This window comes from Manis javanica, chromosome 4, assembly GCF_040802235.1.
Source record: "Manis javanica isolate MJ-LG chromosome 4, MJ_LKY, whole genome shotgun sequence".
Lineage (NCBI taxonomy): Eukaryota > Metazoa > Chordata > Mammalia > Pholidota > Manidae > Manis > Manis javanica.
In genome coordinates, this window is record NC_133159.1 from 172,153,387 (window position 1) to 172,165,273 (window position 11,887).

Here is an 11,887-nt window from a genome sequence, read left to right on the forward strand (position 1 = left end):
GGCGTGAGCGTGGGGGCGGGGCGGACGCCAGGGGCGGGGCGCGACGGAGCGCCGCGCGGGCCGAGGGGCGTGGCCCGGCTCGTCGGAGCGGGGCGGCGGGCGGCGCAGGCCTGGTGGTGGGAGGTCAGCACGGGGGCGGTGTCAGAGCCTGGGTGGTGCTGGCCCTATCGGTAGTAGAGGCTGGGGACGGTCGCGGGGTGCGATGAGGTAGCGGGAGGGGCATCCGCGGGGAAGCAGGGAACACAGCGGGTGCGGGCAGTCTCCGGAGAGCAAGGCCCGGCCTTTCAGAAGGCTCCCGGGGAGAGAAGACGAAACGGAAGTCCCGAGGGGCATTCCCCATCCCGTCCCCAAACGGGGTCCGGGGTGCACTTGCACGGGGCCGAGGCTAAGGTGCGAGCTGCTAAGGCAACCAGCCTGGGTGACCAGCTGCCCCGGCTTGCCGGCATTGCGGGCCTCCTGACTATTCTGCCTCACTCGGTTCCACCCAGAGCAGACAGGGAGGCTATAGGAGGCCTCCTGACCGTTCATACTGCCTTTCTTTTCAACCTTAAGGTGAAGGCACCCCGCACACTTTCCCAACCAGGCCCGGAGATGCCCGTCCTTGCAAGGTAGAAACTTAAGCGGGAACCTTCCGCCCTAAAGGTAGGTGGAATAGAGGAGGGCACATTTAGCTTAATGTTCTGTCCTGTAGAAGGCAAATTACAGCCCAGTTGTGGAGCCGTGAAGATAATTCTGTGCTCTTATCAGCTTTGACAATAGAGATCTCTGTTCTGGAATTTCTTCCACATTATGAAACCCCACAGTTCAGATGTCCAACAAGAAACGCCATTAGCTTAAATTTTCCCATCAATTGTGTATCATTAAACTGGAAAAAACTAGATAATTAGAATACATGATAGGTTACAGACAGTAATTTCCAATATTTTCACTTTTCCAACTCAAAAAGGCTCGTGGTGGACCAGCTGTTTGACCCATTCAAGTGGAAGGATGAAATCTCTACACAGGAACACGATCTGAATGGAAGACACCTGCCATCGTGAGTCTGGCTTTTGACTAGTCACCTGATCTTCCCCAGGGTGACATGACGACTTTGAGATGGCAAACTTGAGTGAATGAGATATAAATATCAGCTTGCAGTTAAATTACAGAAATGGCAAGACCTATATTAGTTCTCTTTTTGTTTGGTCTTGAACAGCTTTGAGTCACACTGGAAACGAGTATTTTTCATGTGGCCCTAATGAGTCATTTCATAATATTGTTACTGGTACACCAATGATAGGAGGAAATTGGAAATCAGGTCATGCTCTTACGGTTACCACTAGTTTCTGTAATTGGAGCAGGTTCCATAAGAGATGAAGGAACAAATTTCATGATTTTTATTTTCACTTTTTCAGCTCCTCTTCCCCCCAAAATTGATTAGGAATGAGGAAAGCAAACAGTAGTTTGGTGTGTCCACTCTGAGGTATTAGCAGTGAGTTCATCCCACTCCCGGGAGAAATTAAAGGTGTACGTGAAGGATAGGTTAATTTAAGTCACTAGTGTGAATGTGCATTTTATATTTGACTGCTCGTGTTTTTCTGGTAGATGCAAACAGTATGGCACTCTGAACAGACACTAAGAACAGCTCTCATCTCAAAGAACCCAACCCTCGTGTCACAGTATGAGAAGCTAAATGCTGGGGAACAGCGTTTGATGAACGAAGCCTTCCAGCCAAACAGTGATCTCTTTGGACCCATTACCCTGCATTCGAAATCTGACTGGATCACCGCCCATCCTGAGGCTCCCCAAGACTTTGAACAGTTTTACAGCGATCCTTACAGAAAGGCACCCTCTCCGGAGAAACGCAGTATTTATATACAGTGCATTGGTATATATTGGTAAAAACTGGTTTTGGTTTGGTTTGCAGTGGTGCTTGTTGCCAGGGATAGTTTGGGCTGTTGATCCCATTCTGGTGGTTAGTTTTTATCATGGTTTTTGACATTCACTCCAGTGGTGGGAGTTTTGTAGCTAAACTGCCTTAAAAGAGGACATTTTGTCTTTCTAATTTATATTCACATCAATGAATGATAAAGGTGTATTGAAAATTTAGAGTTGGTTTATTTCTACTTCCAAATTTCTAACTTTAGACTGAGGTAAAGAGTGAATATTTTAATTATTTAAAGTCTGTGTTTAAATTTTCTTCCCTATTACAGGAGCTCTGGGAAACACCAGAATTATCAGTGAAGAATATATTAAGTGGCTCAAGGGCTACTGTGAGGCATTTTTCTATGGCTTGACAGTAAAACTCCTGGAACCAGTTGCTGTCTCTGCAACCAGGTGTGCCTTCAGAGTCAATGATAGCACACAAAACCTACAAATTCATGCAGGTGAGTGAAACAGCTTTATAATTCGAATTGAGTAAAGGATGTCTGTCTACTTACCTATCTCATGTGCATTTCTTTTTACCTAGGGCACATCCTGAACTTCTTAAAAAAGAAGAAACCTGGAGATGCCTTCTGTATCGTAGGAATAACAATGATTGATCTTTACCCAAGAGACTCCTGGAATTTTGTCTTTGGACAGGCTTCTTTGACAGATGGTATCATTTTCAACATTGGTGGTAGAAACTTGAGAATATTTGAAGATGTTGAGAGAAAAAATTTCAACCAGTTATAATTTTGATACTTAACACTATTCTATTTCTGGTGTGACATCGTGCCATAGTGGGATGTGTGCTGTTGATAGATTCCAGTGATCTGGGTTTCTCCCCAGGCTGTTGACCATTCAGTACCTATATGACCTTGAAGCTAATAATATCTATTTTACAGTCATTTTGGGAAAATGTACATAACAGTGCCAATACATAAAAAGCATGTAGATATGCCTTGCACATACATAGCTGTTAAGCACAATAGGTGGTAAATGTCAGTACTTCAGTAGCAAGGTGAATTAAATAAATTATGGTATTTGAACTGTAATTAACATAAGTGAAAATCTGGCTAATTGTTTTCCAACTCTTTTTGTAGTCATCCTGTATAGAAAAAAATGTTATTGTTGCTAAAAGTATTGTGGTGAAATATGTCCACACTTGTTTGGCCAGAGAAGGTCACCTGTGCACAAGTAGAATTATATTTTTTTCTTAACTTCCAGATGCTTACCTTTCTGAAGGAAATTGGATTGGATAAATGTACTATGAATTCATTTCCTTAACAAAAAAATTCCTTAGTATTTTCAAATGACAACTGAAAGGAAGGCACAAATAAAAATGATAATGTAAACAAGTCAGAGTATAAAGCAGCCCCTTTTAGAATGAGCTGTACTTCAAACTCTGTTCTCCATGTACATAAAGATGGCTGGAACAAGCCCACGTGTGACACACGGAGCCAGCTTCAAGGGTGTTGATTCTGGTGCCCTGACACCAGCCACTCTGTGGAGCTGTGCTGTGCCTACCGGGGGAAGAGGCCCGGCCCAAACACGGCCTCCCGGGCCCTGGGGGGCAGCGGCTGAGCAGTTTCCTCTGTGGCACAGCAGAGCAAGGTACTGGAGGCTCACTGACACCTGTGGAGCCCTGCCGATTGTGTTCTGTAATTATCACAAGTGCATGTTGTTCACGTGATCCTTTCTCATTGCTCCGTTTGAAGTACTTGATTTGGACTATTTTTTGAGAAAAAACCTTTGTGGGAAATAAAACTCTGGAACTCCCAATTTCTCAAGATTTTGACCTCAAGACCATTGAGTTTTATAGGGCAAGGCAAATTGGAAAGCACAAGGAGTTTGATAGGGAAATCTGGGGCAAAGACGCCCCTCAGGCTGTGGGACCGTGAACCTGGCAGCACACATGTGCCCTCAGCACGCGCCCGTCGGTGCGCCGCCCTGGTCTTCCCTTCAGAAATCATCCCCTCGTTCTGTGTTGCTTGTCCTCTTCGTAGGTGTGGGAATATTCAGCTTTGCCAGGTACGGCAGTGGGTTTTACAGCTCCCGCAGTGAAGGCAGAGTGAAGAAACTGCAGAAGATGCCCTCCCATGACTACTCCGTGTTCGATGACTATTACACTCCTGAGGCGACTGGTGCTCTGCTGCTTCGGTCCTGTAAGGTGAGTTGTTTAAAAGATGGAACAGGAGTATTTTTTAAAAGAGATCGTAATTCCCTAAACTGTCCACAATCCCTAAAGACAGTAGTATAAATGAATTTGTATAGTTTGTATACATCTGGTGGATGCTGTTTGAAATTATCAATAAAAACTGGATTTAAATGGGTGCCTAAATATTGAAATTTACAGTACCTGTGAGTTTTTTCTTTTGTCCTGTTAATTACATGCAATAATTACATCCTAACCCATATCCTAACCATTAGTTTAATTCCAGAATTCAGGTATCGGCAGGTAATCTCTTTCCAACTGCTGTGGTCATCAAGGAAAGCTGCCTGCCTGGGGCTTTTGGAGGCCTCTGCTCTCTGGCCTCTGGAGGAGAATGGGCCTCCCTCTTGGGCTCCAGGATGCCTCCTCTTGCAGTTAACTCTGACAGTGCCTGAGCTCCCGGCCCCTGCTCTCAAGAATGCCTGTCTCTTCATTTTCCCCTTTCTCGGTAGAGGAGACATAGGCTTTTCCTTCGGCTGGAGAAATGTGCTTTCTCTAGTACTGTTTGTTGGGGTTTGGGAGCTATGCCTGTGACAGTGTTTTCAAAGAATGTGCCCCGCATCAGCATCCCCAGGCGTGCTCGTTCACACGCAGACGGAACTCCCTCCTCCCAGACCTACTGACCCATTATCTCTGGGGAAGGGCCCCAGAACCCAGGTTGTAACAGGCGCCCCACTAGTCTAGAGCAATGGCTGTCAACCCAGAGCAGTTTTGCCACCCAGGGCCTTTGGCAATGTCTAGAGACTTTTCTGGTTGACTCAGGTGGGGAGAGGGTGCTGCCACTGGCATCCGGTGGGTGGAGGCCAGGGATGGTGCCAAACATGCTAGAGGCAGAGGACCTCTTCTCCCCTCTCTGGCCCCCGGGGGCTGGGAGCAAAGAGTGTTCCCATTCAACATGTCAGTGATGTGGAGTTGAGAAATCCTGTTCCAGGAAGTCATGAAATAAGAAAGGCAGTAAGACATTTAGGGAAATGAGAGATTAAGTCTTTGGGCAGATTGAAGTTTGGTGATGATGGTAAGGAAGTTGATTCCTTATATATATTTGTTTCTTGGAAAAGAAAAAGGAATGTGTGACTAACTCGGTATTGGTGAGGGTGGCGCTATAAAGCCTCAATGTGAATGTCTTACAGACTTTAACCCATGAGATCGGACACATATTTGGACTCAGACACTGCCAGTGGCTCTCATGCCTGATGCAAGGCTCTAATCACTTGGAAGAAGCCGACCGGCGCCCCCTGAACCTTTGCCCTATCTGTTTACGCAAGTTGCAGTGTGCTGTTGGCTTCAACATTATAGAAAGATACGAGGTAATGGGGACAAGTGAGAAAGGGGGAAGTGGTTATATAAGGAGCGAACTACCATTTTCTATTAGGCCTTTCTGTGAAACTGTAATTTATCAGAGGAAATTAGTGCAAAGATAAGCAGGAAACTGTGGTTTAAAAAAAAACATGCAAAGAAATACCGTTCTTAAAAACTTTGACTTGCCTCTGCCTTACACTTATAATTCAGTGAGAAACGGTGGAAGAGGTTTCTGTAATTCCTGTTGGTTTTGAGCAAGGGAGCTTGACCCTTCAGAACAGAATAAATAACCGATATGTGTGGTGAAGTTTAGCAAGTATAAATATGTGGAGGTGATTAGTCTTTCCCAATATGGGACAGAGGTGTGATACTCATTAGGAATGAAAGGATGATTTATTTAAGAAGGAAGAGGTCAAGTACCTAATCTGAGCATGCATTTAAATGTCTGTGCCCACATATGCCCACAAAATACATCACGTAACTCCTTGTGGGTATGACTGCTTATCAGCTGACTGCACATACATATGTCTACCCATACCTGTGTGTACACCCACCCATGTACACGCAGTCAACATCAAATTAAAAGCATAGTATAATGCCTTACAGAACATTTAACAAGTGGAAAAAATAATTATCCTTCTACCCAAGAAAACCTGTGAGGATTTGTGCATTTCTCTTTAATCTTTTCTCCTGTGCATTCTTTTGACCATAACTTGCCATCATAGTTTATGAAGTTTTGGAGAATGCTCTCGCTTTCACTGTATCATCACCAGTTGTGTTTCATATGCATGACCATCCTAATCAAATGGTAGGTCTTCATGGGGTAATTTAAGTCACTGCTTGAGATTATGTGATTTAGAAGCTAATGTTTTTCTCTCGCCTGAAGGTATTTTGCTGTGATTTGCTAAAATACCACATTTTAGCATTACCGCTTTTCCAGGCGCTGGTGAGGTGGGTAGATGAAGAGACTGCTGACGCAGCTGGAGTTGCCCTGAAACACAGACGTGAGGATAGTGGGAATCTGCCCAAACCCGTGGAAGCCTTTAAGGAATGGAGAGAGTGGATAATAAGATGCCTTGCTGTGCTCCGAAAATAGGGACCTTCAAACAGGAGTAATTGGAATAAATACTTGGTACATTCATTAGAATAAAGTGTTTACTGATTCTGCGCTGCCTCAGTAACGGGATAGAACCTTCTTTAAAGCACCTAAACCTTGAACTGAAGCTCACGTTGAACAATAAAAACTCTGTATTAAACTCTCTTCCATTGTAGTAGGCTTATCTGCGGCCACAAGCACGTCATTTCCTTCTTCAAATACAGTTAATGTCTTACAAAGGAGCTGGGACTTGCATGAACTAGCAAGTGGATAAATATTGTAAAAAAAAAGCTGTATGTGTCCCAAGAAAGGATTTCCAAGGAACATAATTTGCAGGAGGTGTTTTTTGGTTCTTTAGAAGCAATGCTCCTGCTCTGTTGGACCCAGTCAAGTCTCCCTCCCCAGCCACACCCCTTTCCTTCTCTGTACTGTCCTTACCCTCTGCGCTGCCTTAGTTTTTTTTCTTTACTGGTTATCACCTTGTCCCTGAAAGAAGCAACAACTCATCTTGGTTTTTAGCTGCTTAAAATGTGACCACCTCTCGAGAATATTTACAGGCAGAAATAACAGCACTGCGCTAACCTTCGTAATTCTCAATCTAACAGACATCGTCATTTGTGAGGAGTCTTGCAAATAATTTGTTGTAATGGTCCTCATGTTTGTGAATGCTGCACTTTTACAGTAGGCGAGAGCAGGTGTCAGGTTCACTCCTGCAAAAATACCTTTTTCTCACTTTGCATTGTGAAGTGTTTGCTTGAGTTGGGCAGAGAGCATGCTGGGTTACTTGTCAATGTGCCAGGAATGCCCTTCATGGCCTTTCAGGCTCTGAGCATCTGCTCGATTTCCACAGTGTGGAACAGGTTGAAAACCTCAGACTCGACAAACCACCTTTGCTAGATCAACATATCCTGGAAATCTAGAAATTAGGGATTAGCATTTTCTGCTTTTCCATCTTAACTTTAAGAGTATAACTTAAAGGTAATTCTTTTTTTGACCTTTGAAGCCTATATTCTTTCACTGTTACTATTTATGTGGTATGATTTAGAGCACATTTTGTAACTGAGTCAAGTGGTTTCGCCTACATTCACTCTCCTACTTGATTAAACCTCTTTAAGTCATTTAGAAAATGGTGGTTTGCCATTAAAACTAACTGGAGAGCAAACGCTTGGTCATTGTAATACTGAAAAGAGAACTGAATGGAGCATGGACGTTATGGATTCCGTTACAGGTTTTAGTTCCTCTTGAATAGTGTACCTTTAATTATTGTCCATTCTATTCAGTTTTCTTTTCTTAAGGTCAGCATTAGTTACAAACCTAAAATAACTCCTACTTGGCTAGGTGCGGTTATAGTCGTTTGCACAAGCTATAAAGCCTATTTGTACTTTGCACGGTGAGAACAGGACAAAAAAAGTCTTATTAGAATCAACTCGGCATAAAAGCTGGACAAACATGTTTTATGTAATAGGCATTTTAGGCAGCAAACATCACTTAAGTATTATGTGTACTTTTTGCATCGTATTTAGGGGCAATTTCTCAAGGGTTACGTTTTACAATCTAACTGCAACTAAATTTTATATACTATCGGTAAATCTTGTAGTTTTTAAAAACTATTTTCGCCCAGTAACAGACACCCTGGCCGATTTTGCTCTTCAATTGTTAAATGAGCAAGATATTTAAAGAGAATCAATGATTTCCAGGGTCTAATCACTTCCAGAAGTGCAATTTGAAAGATGGTTCACGTTGGCGCCTCCGGGATCGGCAGCGTCCCTCCGGTAAACAGAAGGATTAAGTCTGCAAAGACTTGGACGGCGCGGGTTCTCCTCCGTCCGGGCCCAGCTGGCTCGGCGAAGCCCAAGCTCGCTTCCGAGTCCGCGTGCGTCTGGGGCCCCGAGGTCCCGGCGGGCGGCGGGCCCTCCCCGCGCAGAAAGCCCCGGGCAGAGGCGGCGGCAGGGAAGCGACGGCGCCGGGCCGCCCTGCTTCCGCCCGGGACTCCCCGCCCGCGGGCGCGCCGGGGCGCGGGGCCGAGGGGGCCGGGCCGCCCACGTGGGCCGCTCACGTGGCCGCGCCCCGCGTGCCGGGGGCTGGGCGCGCCACGCAGCAGGGCCGGAGCGGCCGCGGCGCTCGGCAGAGCGTGGAGAGGGCTTTCAGATTTGCCTCTGGGTCCTTGCTCGGTTCTGGTCGATTATCTGCAGCAGCACCGTCCAAGGTAAATACAGTGCGGGCCACATATGTGACTTTCATTTTCTAGTAGCCACATTCGCAAATGCAGGACGAAGCACGTGAAGTTAATTTTAATCACATGTTTTATTAAGCCAGTACATCCGAGAATATTAATTGTTTCAACCTGTAAGCAATAGACAAATTATCGCGGTATTTTACATTCCCTTTTAGTACTACGTCTTTAAATTCCGTGTGTATTTGACACAGCACATCTCAATTCCTTCTGGCCGCGTTTCAGGGGCTCCACACAGCCCGTGGCTCCCGTGGCTCGTGGCCACTGTATTGGACAGTACCGCTCTAGGTCAGTACCCATTTCCAGCCTTCATGGAAAGGTGGACGTGTAAGTTAAACTATTAGGAGAGAAAGGCTTTTTGGTGGAAAAGGTTGTCCAGCAGCACCCTGTGTTCACATTCAAGCTTGTAAGCGCCTTTGCATTGGAATCGGGTCTTGCTGTTCGCTTTTGGATCTTGGTATTATCTGTGGCAGATTGTTTTTTACCCTCTCCTTTGATTGCCAAGTGCCTCGTATGTTCTTCAAATGCGTTTTTGCTTTTGGAAAGCAGAACTGTAAAGTTTTAATAACGTGGATATCACTGCTCAGTTCATTTTGCACGTGGGTACACAAGCCTGCAGCAGCTAAGTAAGCTTGCCGTGTGGTTACACCAATAGCAGAATGGGACCAGACCCCAAATCTCCCTCTTTTCCAGCTCTGCTTTGTTTTCACTGTGCTGCATGACCTCATAGTAAAGTACTGCAAGCCAGAAACCTAACCAATTACTTTTCAGATTGTTTATAGAAGGGGTTATAAGATTACACTTTCTTTCAACTTCTTTTCTACTCAAGTGGGGCCATCTGGGGTTGCTCAAAGTCCAAGAAATCACAGTCTATGTACATTTCCTTAGCACCAAAAAATATATATATGTGAAGAAAAAAGAGATTCAGTCAGGAAAAGCACTTGCTACCAGTTGAGGCTTTAAAAAAAAAGCATCATGAAAAAAATGTCTACTGGGAAACAGGTTAGGTTTGAACAAAATCTGCTCCAGCAGTATGTTAAAACTCACTTCTCTCCATTTGCCTACCTGTCTTGGCAATTTCTTCCCACTGTTTTCTTCCTTTGAGCTGACCCATGTGTTTAGGATACTACTGAACACTCTGAGCCCCATCCTCAGATGTTGGACTAAAATTTTGGTCTTGATCATAATGCTTTCAGTGTCCTACCACCACCCAGCTGCTTGATAGCAGCACCAGACTCCCTGGAGCTCTGATCATAAACAGCATTTTTTTTCTCTTGAAGAAGTCAATGAAAAATGAAGAACTCGTGCATGCATTCAACAGTATTTTTGGAGCACCACATGCTATGTGCCAGGCCCTGCTCAAAGCCTTGGGAATATAGCAGTGTCTAAAAAACTGCTACCCAAAGGTACTAGTGGAAGAACTGATGATAAATGCGTAAAATACTTTTATAACTTTTTTTTATAGAGTAAAAAGAGCAGAAAGAAGTGCTGTTTTGGATAGGATAGTCGGAATGCCTCTCCAAGATGATATTTGGAGGGGCCCAAATTGAAGGGTCACATCATGTACACACCCAAGGGAAGGGTGTGCCAGGGAAAGGGAATCACAGATGCTAAGCCAGAGGCTGGTGTTTTCAAGGAACAAAAGGGCCAGTGCAGCTAGAGCAGCAGGGGCAAGGGGAAACTAACAGCACCAGGCAGCTCACCAGGAATCCATTGTCAAGGGTTTTAGGTGTTAAATGTGATCATGTCTCACTTGTGCTTTAAAAGGATTATTGTAGGCTTCTGTGTAGAAAATTAAGGCAGGGGTGAGGAGGGGTGGATGTGCAGCAAGAGTGGAATTGGGCAAAGGAGCTAGAAGACTGGTAATTACCCAGCTAAGATGATACTGGCTTGGATCAGGCATGCTGGCAGAGTTGGCAAAGGCAGTCAGGGTCTGGATATTTTTAGAAAGTAAAGCCAATAGGATTCGTGGAAGATCAGGTTTGGGGAGGCCGGCCAAGAGTTCTGCTAAGAGCAGGTTAAGTTGGAAATGCCTAGTTGTCACCCGTGTGCTGTCACATAGGCATAAATCAGCCTGGAGCTCAGTGGCAAAGTTGGGACTTACAACGGGGGTCATCCTTGCAGAGAAGGTACTCAGTGTTTCAGCTGATTCTAGGGGAGTCAGTTGCTAGGGTAGTTGGTGTGCTTGTTCTTGAATTGCTGGAAAGGTTCATAAATTATATACATACATGGCCATGATTTATTTCCTCTCAATAATATTTGGTGAATGAAAATAATATGTTTAAAAAGCCTTTATAGATGAAGTATTCTGGAATATCGCTTTCACTGTCCAATTTCCCCTTTAGGAAATCCATGGTCGCTGAAGTAATTTTGATTTGAAAGGAAGTTTTCTTAGGTGAAAAGCAAAGTTGCAAGTTCTTGAGCTTGCCACACGTTCTGCACCCTCAGGGCGTCGTTATGAAAACTGAACACCAGGGGGAGCTAGTTTCCTTACTTATACAATGGTTGGCCACCTGTTGGAGATGGTAGCCGTCACTTTTATTAAAGACAGATCTGAGGGCAGCTTCTCTTTCAATGCAGTGTATACTTCTCCTTTTATCATGTAACATGTCAGAACTGTCTTTACATTGATAATTTTAACTAATGCTCATAACCATTTAAAATTTTAAAGGCGACGGTTTAAAGGCAGTAGATCCCTATAGTGAGCTTTTTAAAATAAGGATTCACGATTATTTCTGATTTAGAATATTTGCCAAAGAGTATGAAAATCTAAACGTCATAAATATTTCTCCAGTGACTTGGACAACTGGGTCATGAGAACCCTGACATAGAATCTGTTTTCTATTTTATCACCGGATATTAAGCTAAAGGAAAAGCAAATAAATGCACAAAAGCCCCATTACAGGTTTATTGGAGTACAAAAATGATAACTTTGTTAAAAGAGTTGGAAACAGTGTATCAGTTAAGCAAGCATTTATCTTAAATGTGCACATGATCTTAACTCATTTTTACCACTGCAGTAATTTTGCGTTTTGGGTGGGAGATAGTCTACATTTATATGGAAACATTAAGTCAACAAGGTAAAAGCAGAATTGCTTTAATCATGGGAAATGGAAACTAATAATTAACATGCTGTCAGCTATTT

The 11,887-nt window shown here is 44.2% G+C and overlaps 2 protein-coding genes across 15 annotated transcripts in view; both read left to right on the plus strand.

Moving 5' to 3' along the window:
* Positions 1-34: 34 nt before the first annotated feature.
* AMZ2 (archaelysin family metallopeptidase 2) lies at positions 35-6,674 on the plus strand. Of its 4 annotated transcripts, none has more exons than XM_036997380.2 (9): positions 35-123; positions 553-642; positions 947-1,036; positions 1,585-1,867; positions 2,193-2,366; positions 2,450-2,578; positions 3,909-4,072; positions 5,245-5,421; positions 6,354-6,674. In XM_036997380.2, exons 4-9 carry the CDS (start codon positions 1,585-1,587, stop codon positions 6,507-6,509), a joined length of 1,083 nt encoding a protein of 360 aa, XP_036853275.2. In that variant the 5' UTR covers positions 35-123; positions 553-642; positions 947-1,036; the 3' UTR covers positions 6,510-6,674. The 4 variants fall into 4 exon arrangements, with proteins under 4 accessions (XP_036853275.2, XP_017508106.3, XP_017508104.3 ...); XM_017652617.3 differs by having other exon boundaries at positions 73-170; XM_017652615.3 differs by lacking the exon at positions 35-123 and adding an exon at positions 186-390.
* A 1,550-nt stretch (positions 6,675-8,224) lies between these two features.
* The window catches only part of ARSG (arylsulfatase G), a 149,496-nt gene continuing 145,833 nt past the window's right edge, over positions 8,225-11,887 (plus strand). For 7 of the 11 annotated variants that reach the window (XM_073235827.1, XM_073235825.1, XM_073235823.1 and 4 more), the window contains exon 1: positions 8,225-8,715. In XM_073235827.1, the coding sequence (XP_073091928.1) occupies positions 8,240-8,715 (476 nt within the window). In that variant the 5' untranslated portion in view covers positions 8,225-8,239. The remainder of the gene's footprint in view (positions 8,716-11,887) is intronic. The other 4 variants (XM_036997270.2, XM_036997275.2, XM_036997268.2 and 1 more) reach the window with 1 other exon arrangement.